The sequence below is a fragment of the Chiloscyllium punctatum genome, chromosome 1 (genome assembly GCF_047496795.1).
Source record: "Chiloscyllium punctatum isolate Juve2018m chromosome 1, sChiPun1.3, whole genome shotgun sequence".
Classification (NCBI taxonomy): Eukaryota; Metazoa; Chordata; class Chondrichthyes; order Orectolobiformes; family Hemiscylliidae; genus Chiloscyllium; species Chiloscyllium punctatum.
In genome coordinates, this window is record NC_092739.1 from 137,481,429 (window position 1) to 137,499,805 (window position 18,377).

The 18,377-nt window shown below is 40.9% G+C and overlaps 2 protein-coding genes across 2 annotated transcripts in view; one reads left to right on the forward strand and one right to left on the reverse strand.

The window, feature by feature from the left end:
* Positions 1–1,336: 1,336 nt before the first annotated feature.
* Positions 1,337–11,328, reverse strand: nicol1 (NELL2 interacting cell ontogeny regulator 1). Its single transcript, XM_072575195.1, has 4 exons — positions 11,120–11,328; positions 10,872–10,991; positions 4,251–4,339; positions 1,337–2,344 (listed from the first exon to the last, which is right to left on the reverse strand). Exons 2-4 carry the CDS (start codon positions 10,963–10,965, stop codon positions 2,273–2,275), a joined length of 255 nt encoding a protein of 84 aa, XP_072431296.1. The 5' UTR covers positions 10,966–10,991; positions 11,120–11,328; the 3' UTR covers positions 1,337–2,272.
* Positions 11,329–11,438: 110 nt separating this feature from the next.
* nelfa (negative elongation factor complex member A) overlaps positions 11,439–18,377 on the forward strand; it is a 69,361-nt gene continuing 62,422 nt past the window's right edge. The window contains exon 1 of the mRNA XM_072575182.1: positions 11,439–11,734. Coding sequence (XP_072431283.1) covers positions 11,525–11,734 — 210 coding nt within the window. The 5' untranslated portion in view covers positions 11,439–11,524. The remainder of the gene's footprint in view (positions 11,735–18,377) is intronic.

An 18,377-nucleotide genomic window follows, 5' to 3' on the forward strand; every position in this document is an offset into this window, starting at 1 on the left:
CGACATATTCTACACAGAAGACGCTGTTGAATAGTTTCCATTTCCACACTCTCGGGTGTACCCTCTGCATCACTTGGCTGGATAAGGTCATGGACTCAGGTTCTGGAGCATGAAAATTCCATCAACCGCTGGCCAATATCTGCATTGGCCTGGCCACGCTACGCTCATCCGATGGATGACGACTTGTAGAGAGTAAGCAGCTCACTGGCTCACATCACCTAGGTATCCACCACTACTACAAACTCAGATGCATGATATGAAAATGGTGGATGCTGTTATAACATTGAAAACTACGAGATAGTCAGTTGTGAGAGGTCAGAGCAGTCTGAGACTACTTGAAAGGACATTGAAAAAAAAAGAGGGAAGCAGAAACAATAAGCATAGCTGGCCATGTAGAGGGCCCAAAGGATACAGAGGCTGCAAACCTTACACCTTCCCGTTCTTTACTTTGCAGCAAAATTTGCAATGAAGCAGGGCTGCAGAGTAGCAGAAAACACTGCTTAGTATACCCCATAGTATAAACCATTGTCTTATGTATTTTTCTTAGAGCAATTCTCAATTTAGATTAGATTAGATTCCCTACAGTGTGGAAGCAGGCCCTTCGGCCCAAGAGGTCCACACCGACCCTCCAAAAGAGTAACCCACCCAGACCCATTTCCCTCTGACTAATGCACCTAACACTGCGTAATTTAACATGGCCAATTCACCTGAACTGCACATCTTTGGACTGTGGGAGGAAACCCACGCAGACAGGGAGAACATGCAAACTCTACACAGACAGTCACCAGAGGCCAGAATCAAACCTGAGACCCTGGTGCTGTGAGGCAGCAGTGCTAGTCACCGAGCCACCCCATTTACTTACCTGATAATTTTGGATCCCTTTCCTGAAAGGGAGTTTTAACATAAAAGTTAAGTTTCCAAATTCAGTAGCTCTGCATTTTAGTTATGAAAGCAAATTTGCATATTTTAAAAACTATAATCTAAATACTTAATGTATGATGTATGAGGATGCAAAAGATTTTAAGTAAGTTCACCGCGCACGTCTGATTTACATTACAATGGCATTCCACAAACTGTTGAGAAAAGCACAAAGCAATTTTTTGCAAACAGATGTTAGCCAGAGGCGGAGTTCTAACTATTCTGATATGACCACTTGAACAGCTTCATGGTTAGAAACTCTCTCAAAACAGGATTTCAGTCTGACTTATAGTCAAGATGCAAGAGAGGGAAATGAAGTTTTTTTAAAATAAATTAATTTGCACTAAATTCAAGATGATGCAAGAGGAAGTCTGTTCAAGTGAAACCTGCTGCTAAATATTCAGAATGACAAAAGCAACAAGATTAAAATATTTTAATGAAGCACACTGATTTTTATACAGTAAATTGCAACAAAATAAGTCAATTCAAAGTGTTTCATAGAGTAGAATTTTACTTCAATGTAGCATGTTATATTTGTAACAGTACCATGCATATTCTCATTATGAAATAAGTTACACTTTTAGGATCAAACATATATTAGCATAGAAAATTACTTGTTAACTTGACACAAAACCACATTTTCCCCCACTAAATATTTAAATCTTACAAGACATAGTAAAGTACATTCTACTCACCAATAATTGAACATAATGGAATCCTATAAGGACACAAGAAATAGAAGCAGGGTAGACCAATGGCCCCTTCAATTTGCACATCAATCAACTGAATCATGGTTAAACTTGTTTCTCAACTCTCCTTTCCTGCCCTATCCCTGTGAAAGCTAATAGTACAGGGATAAACACAATACAATATTAAGCTGTCTTATTACATCACAGTTCATGCTTTCTAGTGAAGTGCAGGATAAATAAAAGTGCAAACAAATTATGCCAACTAGCATATTAAAATTTACATGCAGTCACATTACACCTATTCCTCACAGAAAAAAAGATGCAAAATATTTGACAACAGGACAGGTAGGTTGGGTAGCTTTGAAAATATTAATTGAAGGGAAAGGGAGAAATAGAAAGATCAGTGAAAGAAAAATGGTTTTCAGAAGACATCTGAAGACAGGAATAGGAAGAGAATTTCAAACAACAGTGCCTTCAGGAATCAAATAGTTTATTTGCCTTTTTTTGAAAAAGGTCTCTGAAACATATTTATTATTTCACTGTGAATATTTAGCTCATCTCAAACGCTTAAGACATATTTCAAACGCTTGAGACATATTTCATTTGCATGTCACGAGGCACAGGAATATGTTCTGAGCAAAGTGTCGCGGCCCACCTCTAATACATCAGGCTAACAGATTTGAAGGCAGACAGTCACATAATGCCCGCTTTTCCACTCTCAGCAGCAGATCATCAGTCTGTAAACATAGATATAAATCAAATTTATATGCAAATGCTCTTTCCTCTTAAAAATAATCTATATTTCTTTATGTTGCAATTTGACTGTAGTCCAAGTAATCAGCAAATTTGAATATCATATATAGCCATCACAATTTAGTTCTAATATGCATGAAAATAATTTAGAATATTTAAAAGACTGAAGAAATATTTAAAATATAATTGAAAGTATTTCAGATTTCTGCATTGCATTAATAAAATGTACTAACAATTTATGATCTTAGTCAAAGCACACAGATCATTGACGGTGGCAGGACAGATGAAGAAGGAAGGTAATAAGGCATACAGGGTTCTTGATTTTATTTACAGTATGAGTACAAGAGCAAGGAGGTGGATGTTGAACTTGTACAAGATACTTGTTAGACCTCAGCTAAAAGTACCATGTATGGCTGTGAGTGCAACATTGTAGTAAAAATGTGTGTACTCATTGGACAGAGTGCTAAATTGGTATTTACTAGAATGGTACCAGATATGGTGAACTTTAGCTATGAGCATAGATTGAAAACATTGGATTGTTCTTCATGGATAGAAGGCAGCCAAGAGGAAATCTGATTGAGGTTTTCAAAATCATGTGTGGGTTGCACAGAATAGATAGGATGAAGCTGTGTCTACTTGTCAAAGAAACAACAAAGGGGTGTTGGTTTAAAGTGATGTGCAAACAAAGCAGGAATTATTTGAGGAAAAAAAACGTTTCCATCTAGTGAGTTGTTAGGGTATGGAAAACACAATTTAGTGGAGGCACATTTAATTGAGGTATTTAAGAGGGCAATGGGTGTTTTTTTTGGATAGAAATGGTGTCAGGGATAGGGAGAAAAGGCAAGAGATTGGCACTAGATAATACAGCCAGTGTGGGCACCATGGGCTGAATGGCCTCCTTCTGCACCATAATAAATTGTGATCCTGATCCTGTGATTAGCCTTTTTAAAAAAAAAGATACAAATCTAAAGGAAGTGACTCATCCCCAAATATAAATATGATTATCTATTCTCAAATGGATTATTTATTTTAGCAATGAATACTAGTAAAAAGCTGGAGAATACAATATTCAAGCAGAGGCCAAACTAACATCCATCACAACCAAATCATGTTTAAGTAAAGATCTCTGGAAAGAAATAGAAATGCAGATGCTAAGATATTCCATATGCAAATCCTAAAATAATCTCGAGGTACTTCGAATTACAACATCAAAAAGTACTTTTAAAAAGCAACATCCAGAAACGTCAGTATCTCATTCATTTGAGCAGAGCTCAAAAGTTGCAGCAATCTCTTCTCAAAGACAAACTAGATGGCAACAGATTGAGGGGTCAACCTAGGATAGTTGGATGACATATCAAGTGTGTTGCACATGAACTACAATGGATGGGTGAGGATGACAACACGGATGGGCGTGAAGTGCAGATCTCCTCTGTGGGATAAGCAGTAGCAACAACAGTAATCAAGATGATTTGGCCCTCTGGTTACCCATTGCCTATGACAATGAACTAAATGCAGTTTTACATAGTGAAAGGGATGCTTTCCTCGCCCCTTATTCTAACTGCAACTCCATATAGTAATTCAGATGATTTTATGGTGATATATTGCAATAAGTGTATCTGACAATTTGCGATGATTTTATGGTGATATGTTGCAATAAACATACCTACCAATTTGCATCGTGTTAATGCAATCCATCATACATTTCACCACCTCTGAAAGTTAAGCTATATTTTCTTACATACCTGTTACAATTTACCTACAACATGAACACTTCTGTTTGTAAATTAAAATTACTGAATAAATTTTGAATGGCTCATAGCAATAAATGTTTAAGTTTGTTCTGCTTCGATTTACTTTATCGACTGGTTATAATGAACAATATACATTTACCCGCGTGTTTAGGTTATTTGCAGTCCTTTTCAAGTCTTGTAATGCTCTCTGCATAAATTCAAACGCATGGCAGTCAACACAGGGACGACCTGTGGAAGAAGCATTAAAAACAGCTAAAATGCGCTTGACAGTTATTATTAAAATCTCATGTCTCACACATTTAACAAGTTAAAACATAAAATCATAAACACTGTTACTGTGTTATGTATATAGCAGTAATTCAGGGATCAAAATATTTTTGAAAGATCTACATGAGATTTTTGACAGCTACCTTTTAGTTTTCAGGGATTCCTTTTTTTCATTACCTGGGCCTCCCCTTTTCTGCCAACCCCTCTCTCCACAGCCCAGATCCAACCTTTACAGCACTTTTTAACTCTATTTTGCAATTCTTCTTTTCCATTTGCGAATTCACTTCACCCCAGTCTGACTCCCCAGGCTCAACAACCTCACATTTCACCTGTCCTCTGGCTGTTCTACCTGTTTCATCACTCTACCAGTGGTCCTGCTTCACCTGACCATTTCTTCCAGCACTATGACCTCAAGAGACTTCCTCCTGCTGTCAGCAATCCTGTTGCTTCTCTAATCAGAGGTGGCTTCCTATGTTTTCTGCTAAGTTTACTATGAGGAGCAGATTCTAATTGGTTACCTTTTGATTGGAGTAGTTTGCTGGCAAAGGGAGCTTGGCAAGTCTTTAAAAGAGACATTGAGAGTTCAAAGTCTATATGTTCCTTTGGAGGATGAAAGGCAAGGTTGACAGGAATAAGTAACCCTGGATGACAACAGATATGGAGGCTTTAATGAGAGGAGGTATGGCTCAAATACAGGCAGCTGGGACAAAAGGAATCCCTGGAGGTATGTAGGGGTTACATAGGTCCCACAGATATATCATCTTCATGCTGAAGAAATTCCTCCTCATTTCAGTTCTAAAGGATCATCACTTCATCTGAGGCTACGTCCTTGGGTCCTAATCTCTCCTATGCATGGAAATATCTTCTCCGTGTCCACTTTATCCAGGCCTCTCAGTATTCACTAAGTTCCAAGGAGATTCCCTCCCATCATTGCAAAATCCATTGGAGTAAAAATTCAAAGTCCTCATCCGCTCTTCATGTAACAAGCTCGTCACCCCCAAGAACAATTTTGTAAATGTCCTCTGGACTCTGACCAAAGCCAGCAAATCCTTCCTCAGATATGGCACCCAGAACTGCTCACAGTATTCCAAATTCAGTCTGTCTACAGCTTTGTACAGCCTCAGTAGTACATCCCTGCTCCTGTATTCTCACCCTCTTGAAACCTTAATTTCTCCTTCGAATCCTCCCACTTCCTCCAGACCAAAGGGGTAGCCATGGGCACACATATGGGCCCCAGCTATGCCTGTCTCTTTGTTGGCTACATAGAACAGTTGATCTTCCGTAATTACACCGGCACCACTCCCCACCTCTCCTCCGCTACATTGATGACTGCATTAGCACCACCTCGTGCTCCCACGAGGTGGTTGAGCAATTCATCAACTTCACCAACACATTCCACCCTGACCTTAAATTTACCTGGACCATCTCTGACACCTCCCTCCCCTTCCTGGATCTCTCCATCTCCATTAAATGACGACCGACTTGACACTGACATTTTTTACAAACCCACCGACTCCCACAGCTCCCTGGATTACATCTCTTCCCACCCTACCTCTTGCAAAAACGCCATCCTGTATTCCCAATTCCTCCGCCGTATCTGCCCCCAGGAGAACCAGTTCCACCACAGAACACACCAGATGGCCGCCTTCTTTAGAGACTGCAATTTCCCTCCCCACGTGGCAATTTCCCTCCCCTCTTTAATATACTGGTTAATATAAGCCTCACAATTCATCTTCTCTCCCCATATTGCTTTTTCAATTATATCCTCTTCTGGTTTTTAAAAGCTTTCCAATCCTCTGGCTTCCCACTAATCTTCACCACAATTTATGCCTTTTCTTTTGCTTTTATGCTGTCCTCTTCTTACATGCGTTTTCTGTATCCAGATTTATTTTCTGCTCCACATCCTGACTACTGCTAGGGGTCCTGTACATAACTCCCATCAGCATCATCTTTCCTTTGCAGTTCCTCAACTCTACCCACACAGATTTCATGCCTTCCAAGCCTACATCACTTTTTGCCATTGATTTAATTTCATTTCTTAATAACAAAGCAACAACAACCCCCTCTGGCACATGCCTATCCATTCAATGGGACATGTATCCTTGGATACAGAGGAACCTCGATTACCCGAATATCGGATTATCTGAAGGAGATCTCAAGGTCCTGATAGAAACATTACATCAAAGACTGTTTCCAACACTGATCACGACTTTTGTTTACAATGATTAAAAGTGAAGTCAGCTTATTGACATGCTGCTGGAAATTGGTCGTGGACTGATGGGAGCCCAGGCACCATCTCCAAATGACTAACCTCCCACCCTCTCTCCCCCCACATACTTCAGTTGCAGAACAAAGGGGTGTGTGCGCATGCGCTCTATTTGGAGACTCACCCTCCCCGAAAGGTGGCAACAGCAGCAGTCTTGTTGTTGGTGTCCAGTCCGGCTGCCCCCTGGAGTGGACGGAGGTGGGTGGGGGTGATGGGGGCGGGCGGGGGTGCCATTGGACAGGTTTGGGGATGAGCGCGAGGCTGCATTGGACAGGGTTGGGGACATGCGTGGGACAGCGTTGGGAGCAGGCAGGGGGTGGCGTTGGGAATGGATTTGGATGGCGGGCAGGGGGCTGCATTGGACAGGGTTGGGGGCAGGCAGAGGGCAGTGTTGGACAGGATTGGGGGGCGGGCAGGGGTGCCATTGGACGGGTTTGGGGATGACCACTGGGCAGTACTGAACAGGTTGGGGGCGGGCAGTGTTGGACATTGTTGAGGGGCAGTGTTGGGGCGGGCAGGGGTGTGGAATTGGACTGGGTTGGCGACGGCTGCATTGGGCGAGGTTGGGGCGGGTGGAGGGCAATATTGGATAAGGTTAGGGGCAGGTGGGGGGGTCGGTGTTGAACGGGGTGGGGGAGCCTTGCGCAATGCTGCTGCTGCCTCATCTCCCAAACAGGGAGCGGACTTAACAGAAAACTGAGCCCAGAGGAAAGGTATTGAATCAATTAACCGAATAAATCAATCAATTATCCAAACAAAATAGTGCCTGCCCATCTCGCTCAGATAATCGGGCTCCTCTGTATATGGATCCCCGTCCTGATACTTTTGCAGCCACACTTCACGAGCCATAACATCATACCCGACAATTTCAATCTGAGCCAGAAGCTCATTTACCTGGTTCTGTATATTGCATGTATTTAAGTGAAACACCTCCCCCCCCCTCCCCCCCCCCCCTTCTCATAGTTGTCTGTTTATCTGCTATCAGCTTCCTGATTATTTCCCTACTCTTTGGATGCAGGTTTGCTCGCTGAGCTGGAAAGTTTGTTTTCAGACGTTTCATCACCATACTAGGTAACATCAGTGAGCCTCCGGATGAAGCGCTAAGGGCATGGCCTGCTTTCTATTTGTGTATTTAGGTTTCCTTGGGTTGGTGATGTCATTTCCTGTTTTTATCCCCCCTCAGTAAAAAAACAGAAAATGACATCAACTACCCAAGAAAACCTAAACACAAAGAGAAAGCTGGCTACATCACCAGCGCTTCATGCGGAGGCTCACTGAAGATGTGACCTGGAATAGTGTCAGTGAGCAAACCTACATCCAGAATATCAACCTGAGCTACAAATCTTCTCAAAACTCCCTACTCTTTGTCCTATCACTTGTTCTGGACACCTCAATCCCTTCCAGGGCCCTCCACCTCCTTAACTTTTTTTCCCCCCCCATAATTTACCACACAACTGCACCCAGCCCCTCACTGCTTTTTCTCTAGAATGTAGAAGGGTGATCTGATCGAAGTCTTCAAGATATTAACAGAAAAAGCCAATGTAGATAAACTATTTCCACTGGTTGGGGACTTTAGAACCAAGAGGCATAGTCTGAGAATAAGGGCAAGACTATTCAGGAGCAGTACAATGAAAGAATTCAATATTCAAACACTGGTAGATGTTTGGAACTATCTTACACATGGCAGCTGGATCAGTTGCTGGTTTTAAATTTGAGTTTGATTGTTGTTTGTTGAGCAAAGGTATTAAGGAGTATGGAGTTAGGCAACAGATCAGCCATGGTCTCAACGAATGGTGGAACAAACTCAAAGAGCTGAATATGCTATTCGTGTTCCTATGTTTTATTAAGTAATTATTTCTTTTCAAGTGTTACTTGATATAGCAGGACATCATCTCCTCAAGCCTCTACCCAAAAAAAAAATCACAGGCAATCTGATAGTTCCACTTTCCCACATAGCCTAATAATTCTGCATCTGCTTGCATATGAAGAATCTATCTACTTAAGAGTTATAATCATACAGCATGGAAACAGACCCTTTAGTACACCTACAATAAAAATGTTCAAAAGACTGCTTCCACCGCTTGAGGAAAAGAGTCCCAAAGATTCAAGTTAGAGAAAGCAAACTTGCCTTAAATGGGCAACTCTCTATTTTAGATCAGTGATCCAAAGATGCAGAGGAACTATCCTTTTCACCTTCATCCTGTCAAGACCCCGCAGCATTCTATATATTTCAATCAAGTCACCACTTACTCTTACGAACTCGAGTGAATATAAACATAGCCTGTCCAATCTTTCCTCCGAATACACCCTCCCAATTCAGGTATTAGAGTAGGAAACCTTCTCTGAACTGCCTCCAGTACACCTCCATCCATCCATTCATCATTAAATAAGGAGATTAACAAGGTGTTCTCGTTATGGTCTCACTACTGCCTTGCAGAGATAAACCATAACCTCCCTGTTTTGTATTTTATCCTGCTTGCAATAACTAACATTCTATTAACTTTCCTAATTACTTGCTTAATAGCTTTCTTAATAGTCTCTTTACAACTTACTTTCCTACCTATCTTTGTGTTCATTAGCAAATTTAGTGACTCTACCTTAGTTCCCTTCATCCAAATAACTTAAACAATTATAAAAGCACAAGATCCCCAGCACTGATCCTTGTGGTAGACCATATTGTCAACTAGAAATTGACCCAATAACGCCTTTTTCTTGTTAGCTAGCCAATCTTCTATGCATGGAGAAAGTGAGGACTGCAGATGCTGGAGATCAGAGCTGAAAAATGTGTTGCTGGAAAAGCGCAGCAGGTCAGACAGCATCAAAGGAGCAGGAGAATCGATGTTTCGGGCATAAGCCCTGAAGAAGATTCCTGAAGGAGGGCTTCTGCTCGAAACGTCGATTCTCCTGCTCCTTGGATGCTGCCTGACCTGCTGCACTTTTCCAGCAACACATTTTTCAATTTTCTATGCATGCCAATACATTACACCTTGCTTTTAATTTTCCACAAAAAGCTTTTATGTAGCATCTTATCAAATTCTCTGGAAATTTTGTAGATCAATTGGTTTCCCTTTACCCACAACAAACTACTTCCTGAAAGAACTTAAATAAATTGATTAAACATTATTTTTTCACAAATCCCCATTGACTTACAAAAACCTAAGCTAATGGGCAGTGTCCATACCCAAGTATTTGTTTGCCCCAGTCTTTCTGAATACAATATCAGAAGGGAAAGTCTTTTGTAAGCAAAACGTTTAACCTAAAAATTCTTAAAATTAATTCTTGGTATGTAGATATTGCTGACTAGAGCCACTCCTAGTTTTCCATCTGTTACAATAAAGAGGCTCAATAGAAGGACAAATCAGGTTTCCTTCCCTAAGGCACATCTTTACAGCAAATGGATGTACATGACAACTGGACAGCTTCACAGTCACTTTCACTGCCAATTTTATATTCCAGATTTTTGTTTTATGTGAATCCACCTTCTGAAACTGCCATTCTGGGATTCCTGTACCATTATCACTTTTAAGATTAACTTTGGCTGAGCTGGAGGTAGTCATACATCTTGCTGCCACTGGTCACCCAACACATACCCATTCCTGATAGAGGGCTTTTGCCTGAAAGGTCAATTTTCCTGCTCCTCAGATGCTGCCTGACCTGCTGTGCTTTTCCAGCACCCCTCTAATCTTGACTCTGATCTCCAGCATCTGCGGTACCCACTTCTGCCTACCCAAAACATACAGCATATACCACCTTACCATGACACCTGGAAGAGCAAAATCACACAAACCATTTGCTTGCTGGATGGGTTTTGATAATTAGCCATACAGCTTGGTATGTAGGTATTGATGACTAGAGCCATCTCTAGTTATCCATTCGATACAACAAAGAAGCTTGATAGAAAGACTTAATGGGTTTCCCTTCCCTTAGGGACATCTTTGCAGTAGAAAGGGATAAACCCTTACCATCACAACCCAGTGCTCTAAAATGTGAATAAACATACATGCAAAGGCTTTTTTTAAAAACAAAGACACGTTTCGCTTTCACGCCGGTATGCGTCTTTATTTGGTTTTGCTCTCAGCAGCCTCCTGGAAAACGGACCTTTAATTCCAGGAGTTTCCCAGGCAACCCAGGACAGTCAGCAAGCCCTATCCGAGACGGTCCAAACTGTCATGCTATGAAAATACGGATTTGGGCGTGGGTGGGGGGGAAAGAGAATCGGGAACTTACTTTCAGCCGGGATCACAGTCCCAGAATCACCGTTGACTTCGGCTATGAAGCCGGCAGCGAGCAGGACGAAGACACAGAGCGAAGGAACGGCCATGATCCCCCGCGGCGGCAGCAGCGACCCTGTTTCAGACGAGGGCGGGTGGAGGAAGAAAACCTGCGTTATTTCCAGTTGCCTATCGAAAAACTGCACTTTTAAAAATTAAATGGCAACAAACCCCTCTCAAAACCGCTCTAAGTATAAAACCTACCAAGAGAAAGATTTCAAATTTAAAACCACTCGACCGTACCAAACAGCCCCGCCTCGATCCGACCAGACGAGTAACGGATGCGCAGGGAGGGAGGGGCGGTCATGCATATGATCGACGTGAATTCTAACCAATCGGCGAAGCGGCCCGACGGGGGAGGCGGTTCACCAGCACGTCAATCAGAATAACTGACTGCAGCATTGACCGTTCTTCCATTGGTGGCTCCCCAACAGGAGTGGGGGAGGGGTTTTGGGATGTGGGCGGGGCTGCAGCGTGGTTGTGTTGCAGTTGTAGGAAGAGGGGCCCCAGCGGCGAGGGGGCGTGGCCCTATGGCAAGGAGGCGGAGCCCACAGCAAAGGCTCTCGTCGTCCCGGTTAATGCCCGTCCATTCAAATCTCCTTCTTCAAGATGGCGTCCATGAGGGAGAGCGACACAGGTTTGTGGCTGCACAACAAGCTCGGCTCAGCCGATGAGCTCTGGGCGCCTCCTAGCATCGCCTCGTTGCTCACTAAGGACGTCGTGGACAATATCCGAGTGTGTTTTCACGGTTTATCGTCGGCAGTGAAGCTGAAACTGCTTTTGGGGATCCTGCACCTTCCCAAGCGGACAGTAGACGAGGTGAGGTGCCTTTGCTTCTCTCTGTGTGTGTGTGTGTGTGTGCGTGTGTCAGGAGCTGGAAGGGAAGCTGAAGAGAGCGCGCCAGGAAGTACATGAAACATAGGGGTCAAAGCACTAAATATAACCGCCCCTTCTCAATGTAAGACGTGTAAAGTTTTTTATATGTATGTGTCCATTGTAAAAAAAGCTGATGGATCATCGCCAAAGAGTTTGTTTTTACTGTGTTCATAGAAAGGGAAACTGTGATAATACATGAGCTTTTTGGAATGCGTTTAACTTTAAGCAATGAATGTAACAGGTTTTTTTTCAAAAAAGTCATCTAACAATAACGGTTCATTGTAGAGATTCCCAACCTATATTGGCAAAGGTTCGTCTTTTCCAAGGACACATTTTATCATCTCTGGAGGACCTTATGAAGCAATGTAAAGCGCATAATGTCAAGAATGAACTTGAACAAAAAAAGAACATTTAGTACGTCAGCTTTATCTGAGCTTGTTTGTTAGTGCACAATTTGTGGAATCTTGGTTTGATTTGGAGTTTCAGCTGCAAATCACTCGCAATATTCAAGAGACTTTCATTCTTTTTGATGTAAGTAAAAGAATTCCAGCTTCATGCTCATGATTTGGAGATGCTGGTGTTGGACTGGGGTGTACAAAATTAATAATTGCACAACACCAAGTTATGGTCCAACAGGTAATTGGAAGCACTAGCTTTCGGAGTGCTGCTCCTTAATCAGGTGGTTGTGCAGCTTCTTGCTGTTATGTTGAGGAAAGGTAGGCAAGTAATTAATTCAACTACTCTTTGGACAGCACCACGTTTTAAATAGATATCCAGAAGTGGTCAAGGAACGCAATTAAAAATTATATATTTAAGCTGAAGCAACATAAACATCAGTTGTGTCGATTGGTAAGGAATTCACAATAGTTAAGAAGAATGGGAGGAGATTTTAACTTATTCAATTCTTGGCTTAAGACTGTTAGTGACAAGACCAGAATTTGTTGTGCATCCCTAATCACCTTTGAATGGAGTGGTTTGTTAGGCTATTTCAGTGGTCTGTTAAGACCTGATCATGTTCCTATCAATCTGTAAGTGAGATCAGGTATAAAATAGTAGATTTCCAACCCATGGATATTTATGAATCAGTTGGGTTTTTATGACAATTGATCGTTTCATGATGACCAGTACTATAACTAGCTTTCAACTCTGAAATTTAGCACTTGAATTGAAATCCCACCAGTTTTCAGAGTAGAATATGAACCTGAAATATTAGCCTGGGCCTGGGATTGCAAATTGTGACATTTATTACACCACTATCTTCTCTCATTGAAGCATATACAATTATTAAAGAACTTGATTGGCTAGATACTAAGAGGATTTTCCCTTGGCTGCAGAGTTTAGAACTAGGGGTTGCATTATGAAGGTAATGGAATGGCTGTTTAGGATTCAAGATGTTTCTTCACTCAGGATTGTAATTCCTTGGCGTTTTCTACCCCAGAAGGATGTGGTAATGTTATGAACACTCGAGGATATCAATAGATCTTGTTTTGGGCATGGGAAATTGGGAGTTATGAGGATTGGGTGGGAAAGCCACAGCCTTATAGAATGAATGAGAATGCTTGAGCTTATACATAATGAGAAAGCTGAGAGGCTGTATAACCTACTTCTTATGTCTTGTCTGCAAAAATGTCAACAATTATGCAACTGATTGTGGGATGAGACATGACCTGCCAGCAACATCTGCTCTACTTGAAAATAATGCCTTTTCAATTAATGTTAACCAAATAAAATTTGCACCAATCGACTGAAACTTTCCATTTGCCTTTGTGATGCCATGGGGTGTATCAATTGCTATAGTAAGGGTAGAATTGTACATCTCAAATATGTTACTATGTCTTTTTAGTTAACTGCATTGTTAAAAAGGCCTACTGTTTATGTACAGAAACAAGATGTTGGAGCATTGGGTTGTATTTTAATTTCCTTGGTTTCATATTATTTTTATCAAGAACATTGGCACAAACACGCTGGTCCTATTTTGTGGTCAGTGTTGAGTAAACAATAATTGCAAATTCCCACAGTCATGAACTGTTAGATATGATTCTGCCATTGGGCAGTACTTGTCGAACAATCCCAAATGTGCTAACAGTTACACTAAACTTCGATTTAAGATAATAGTCAAGGTTGTTGCACATACTAGGAAGTGTAATGCATTTTATATGTAAGGATCCATTCTTTGGAGCAGAAGGGTTCAAGGTTGCCCTTGAAATGAGTGGCTTGCAAGTCCATTGTAGGGGCCAGTTTAAACTCAACAAACTTGCTGTAGGTGTAGGCCAGACTGGATGAGGATGGCAGATTTCCTTGCTTAAAGGATCTCTGTCAATCAGTTTTTTTTTATTAATGACATTCATGCTGGTTGTTACAGTGATTCTAGCTTCCAACTACATATTTATTATTAGAAATTTAATTCTGCCGACTGCTGTGGTGAGATTTACACCCATGGCCTCAGGGAATTAACCTGGATCTCTGGATTCCTGATACATTGCCATCACTATGACACCATTTCCCCATTAAGATTTGGTCTCCCAGCTGGTATAGGATAACTTATATTGCAGCGATTTCTAATAGATTGGAATATGATTGTCTGGGGCTGTTGCAGAGGAGGATTTGGATTCATGGGGGTAATGTACAAACCACTTAATTATTGTATGGATCTAGTTATGAATCCTGAGTTTTAATGTATAAGAAATGCCACTCAGCCCATTTTAATTGATCTAATCAGGTTTCTAATGAATGCCGCTGTTCTGTCGTTTGCAATATTGTTTAAATTAATCTAAGAATTTTTGTTCCACCACTGTATTTGAAAGTTTATTGTACATGTTGACTATTTATAGCCGAGTGAAAGATTTCATCAGTTCTAAAATTACACTTTTCTGAAATGAGCCTGTTTCCTACTTCTACCGCAATTTATTTTGAAGTAGCATTGTATCCTTCATCATTTTTCTAGTGCTCTGTTTCACAATGAAAAACCCAAGTCTCTTGCATCACCTCTTATATCCACTGTTAAAAACCACACAACACCAGGTGATTTTTAACTTTGTACACCGCAGTCCAACACCGGCATCTCCAAATTATATCCACTGTAGTGGAGATTAATTTTTTCAACCTTTGATATTGAAGACATGGTCCAGCTAAATACCAGAATGTTTTATTACCTGTTTTGTTGCATATTTTACTGTTCTGCCTATGTACTTCTATTAATCTTTTAGGTTAAATGATTGTCATGCACTGCTTGGCATCATCACCATTGAGCATTAGATCTCCTTCATTGCCTTTTCATCATCAGTTGTGGAGTGAATACATAGTCTGTCTAGTACTTTGTCAGACATAAACAAGCAGGTAACACTGTCCTGCTAATTTTTACATCTTAACCTTCTCAAGCTGTGACTTATTAACTCCCCATTCTGAGTTGGCAAAGCTGGATCATAATGTAGGGAAAATGAGAAATTGTCCATTTTCAAAAAAAAAATAAGAATAAAACATTATATAACTGGTGAGCTGTTGCAGAACTCCAAAAATTAGAAAAATCTGCTTGACCTAGTGCATACATAGCAAAACGTTAGAATACAGGTACAACGAATAATTAAGAAAGCAAATAGAATGTCATCAATAATTGTGAAGGGAATTGAATGTAAAACTAGGGAGGTAATACTTCGATTGTACAGTGTACTGGTGAGACCTGAACTGTGTTTGCAGTATTGCATTCCTCATTTAAGGTAAGATGTATATATTGGAAGCAATTTTAAAAAAAAACACATAAGCTCAAGGGACAGGTAGCATTGAAGAGGCAGGAAGGGTGTAGGGTTTGGACAGGTTAGAAGAGTGGGCAAAAAAGTGGCAGATTAAGTACAATGTGGAAAAATGTGAGGTCATGCCCTTTGGTAGGAAGAATAAAGGCATGGACTATTTTCTAAATGGGGAGAAAATTCAAAAGTCTGAAGTGCAAAGAGACTTGGGAGTTCTAGTCCAGGTTTCTCTCAAGGTAAACTTGCAGGTTGAATCAGTAGTTCCGAAGCCAAATGCAAAGATGGCATTTATTTTGAGAGGATTTGAACATAAAAGCAGGGATGTGTTTCTGAGGCCCTATAAGGCTCTGGCCAGACCACATTTGGAGTATTATATGCAGTTTTGTGCCCCAATTCACAGGAAAGATGTACTAATCCTGGAGTGGGTTCAGAGGTTTATGAGAATGGTCCCAGCAATGAAAAGCTGGAAAGTTTTAGGACTCTGGGTCTGTACTCGATGGACTTTAGAAGAATGATGGGGGGATCTAATTGAAACTCAAAGAATACTGAATGGCCTGGTTAGTGTTTTCATTGGTAAGACATGCGAGGACCCGAAGGCACAGCCTTCGAGTAAAAGGAACACCTTTTAGAATGGAGATAAGGAGAGACTTCCTGAGCCAGAGAGTGGTGCATCAATGGAATTCACTGCCACAGGCTGTGGAGGCCAGGTTATTGGGTATATTTGAGACTGTGACTTGATTGTCAAAGGAATGGGGTTGAGAAACTTAGCAGCAGACGGACTGAAAAGTCTAATTTCTCTTCCTATGTCTTATGGCCATATGGGATGTTCTTCGGACTTGTTGGTGCTGTTTCCGCACTGGGGAGTCTATAAAAATTATGGCTAACTCAGCTCTGAAAATGTTCAATATTTTCGCCTCAACCTCAAGCGCTTTCAGTGGTACAGGCTCACCACTCTGGGGAAAGACATTTTTCTTTATCTCCATTTTAAATGGCCTACCCCATATCCTTAAACAGTGACCCCTGATTCTGGACTCCCTGGTTTTAGTTCACTTCAGATCATTTCATTTATTCCACTTTGGTTCCCTGACTTTGCCTTCATTTATGTTCAAATAATTTCAACAGTTGTTTTGGGTCCATGTTACTTAATTTTGAAATCCATTTTAGACCATGAAGGTTTCAGATATCAGAAATAGATAATGGTAATTAGTTCAGTTGAGAGAGGCAGATGCAAACATGCTGACAAACAGAGGTTCATGTCCTCTGCATGGTACTGGGGTTCGAGTTCCCTGGGGTGGGTGTGATGAGGTTAGAGTCCTCTGTGCAGTATTGGGGTTCAGGTCTACTGAATGGGTTTAAGTGAAGTTTGAGTCCTCCCTGCTGTGCTGGGGTTTGAGTTTTCAGTATTTAAGTGAGCCCCCATGAGAAGTAAAGTGAGAAAGGGGTTAAAGTCCCCGAGTGGTGACATTTGAGGCTCTGCAAGTCTTTGTTCTGGAGGAAAAAGACCCGTGTGGTCCGCTGCAAGGGCTTTCTCTTTTTAGAAGTGTCATTTCAGTGAGAGGATCCAAAAAAAAACAAGAAACGCTGAAATTAAGGTTGTATTAATACTTGTGTTGAAAAGGGAAATTTTGATGTTTAAAAATTTTGGATTGTTAAAATCCTGGTTCAGAAAATCCTTTTGAGCAACTGTTTTGCCTTGCTTGAGTTAGGATCTCAATTCAGTGTGTTTTGTGGGCAATGTAATGGGGCAGATTTTGTTTTTATATTCAATTGTCCAACATTATGTCCTTAAAACAAATTGATCTGTTTGAAATTCTGCAATGCCTGTTTTTGGAAAAAAAAAGTTGGGTCAATGGTCATGCTTTAGCCAGATGAGAATATTGTATTAAAATATCTTTGCTGCTTTTTTTTAATGCACAGTATTCACAAAACGAAGTGTGTTTTGAGTTTGATGTTTTAAGATTTTACAGAATATTAGAACTTGAGGCTGACCTGTTTCAATTCTGTTCATTATTGTTAAGACTTCATTGGCTTCTTTCATATGGTAAATTCAAAGAATGTTGATCTCTACCAAAGTTGCCACTATGACTCCGATTGTGTTATTTGGGAAGTTTCATTTGGAGAACATGTTTTAAAATATTCAGCACTTGTTTCCCACGAATGTTTGAGATTTAAATCAGAACTGAAACTGCCTCTTCAATGGCTAAGGCACAGGGAAGATGTTGTTTTCTTGCTGTTCCAGATTTTGGAAATACTTTTCCTGACAGCTTTCACATTAGCCAAGTATTAATTTATTAAAGGAAAATAATTTTCGAATAACCTGAATGAGATACCCGAGGGTTTGATTTTAGGACCATTGATTGTTGTTTGTAATTGACTGAATTGTTTAGGCAGTACAATTTAGAAGTTTATGGATTGTATAAAACCTGATAATATCATAAATAGTGAATTCAAAGAGTGTTGAAATAGGCAGACAATTTAGTGGCGTCAAACGTGTGACTGTCTTCATACTGATATCCATCTTGGCAAGGAACGAATGAGAGAGGAAATGCAGAGATACTTTCAGCAGCTAACATCGTCTCTAGAGTTTCTCCATTCACAGGTAAAGCATGCCTTTGGACCACCGCCCACCCCTCCACAACCCGATCCAATGGATTCAATCAGCTCACCAGTCATGAGCACGAAAAGTGAAGAAACCAACAACAGTGAAGAGGAGGTCGGTGTGCTTTTTGTCAGTGGCCTTCCTATGAACATTAAACCACATGAGCTTTATCTTCTCTATTGATCATTTAAGGGATATGAAGGTTCACTGATCAAGCTAACATCGCAACAGCCAGTTGGCTTTG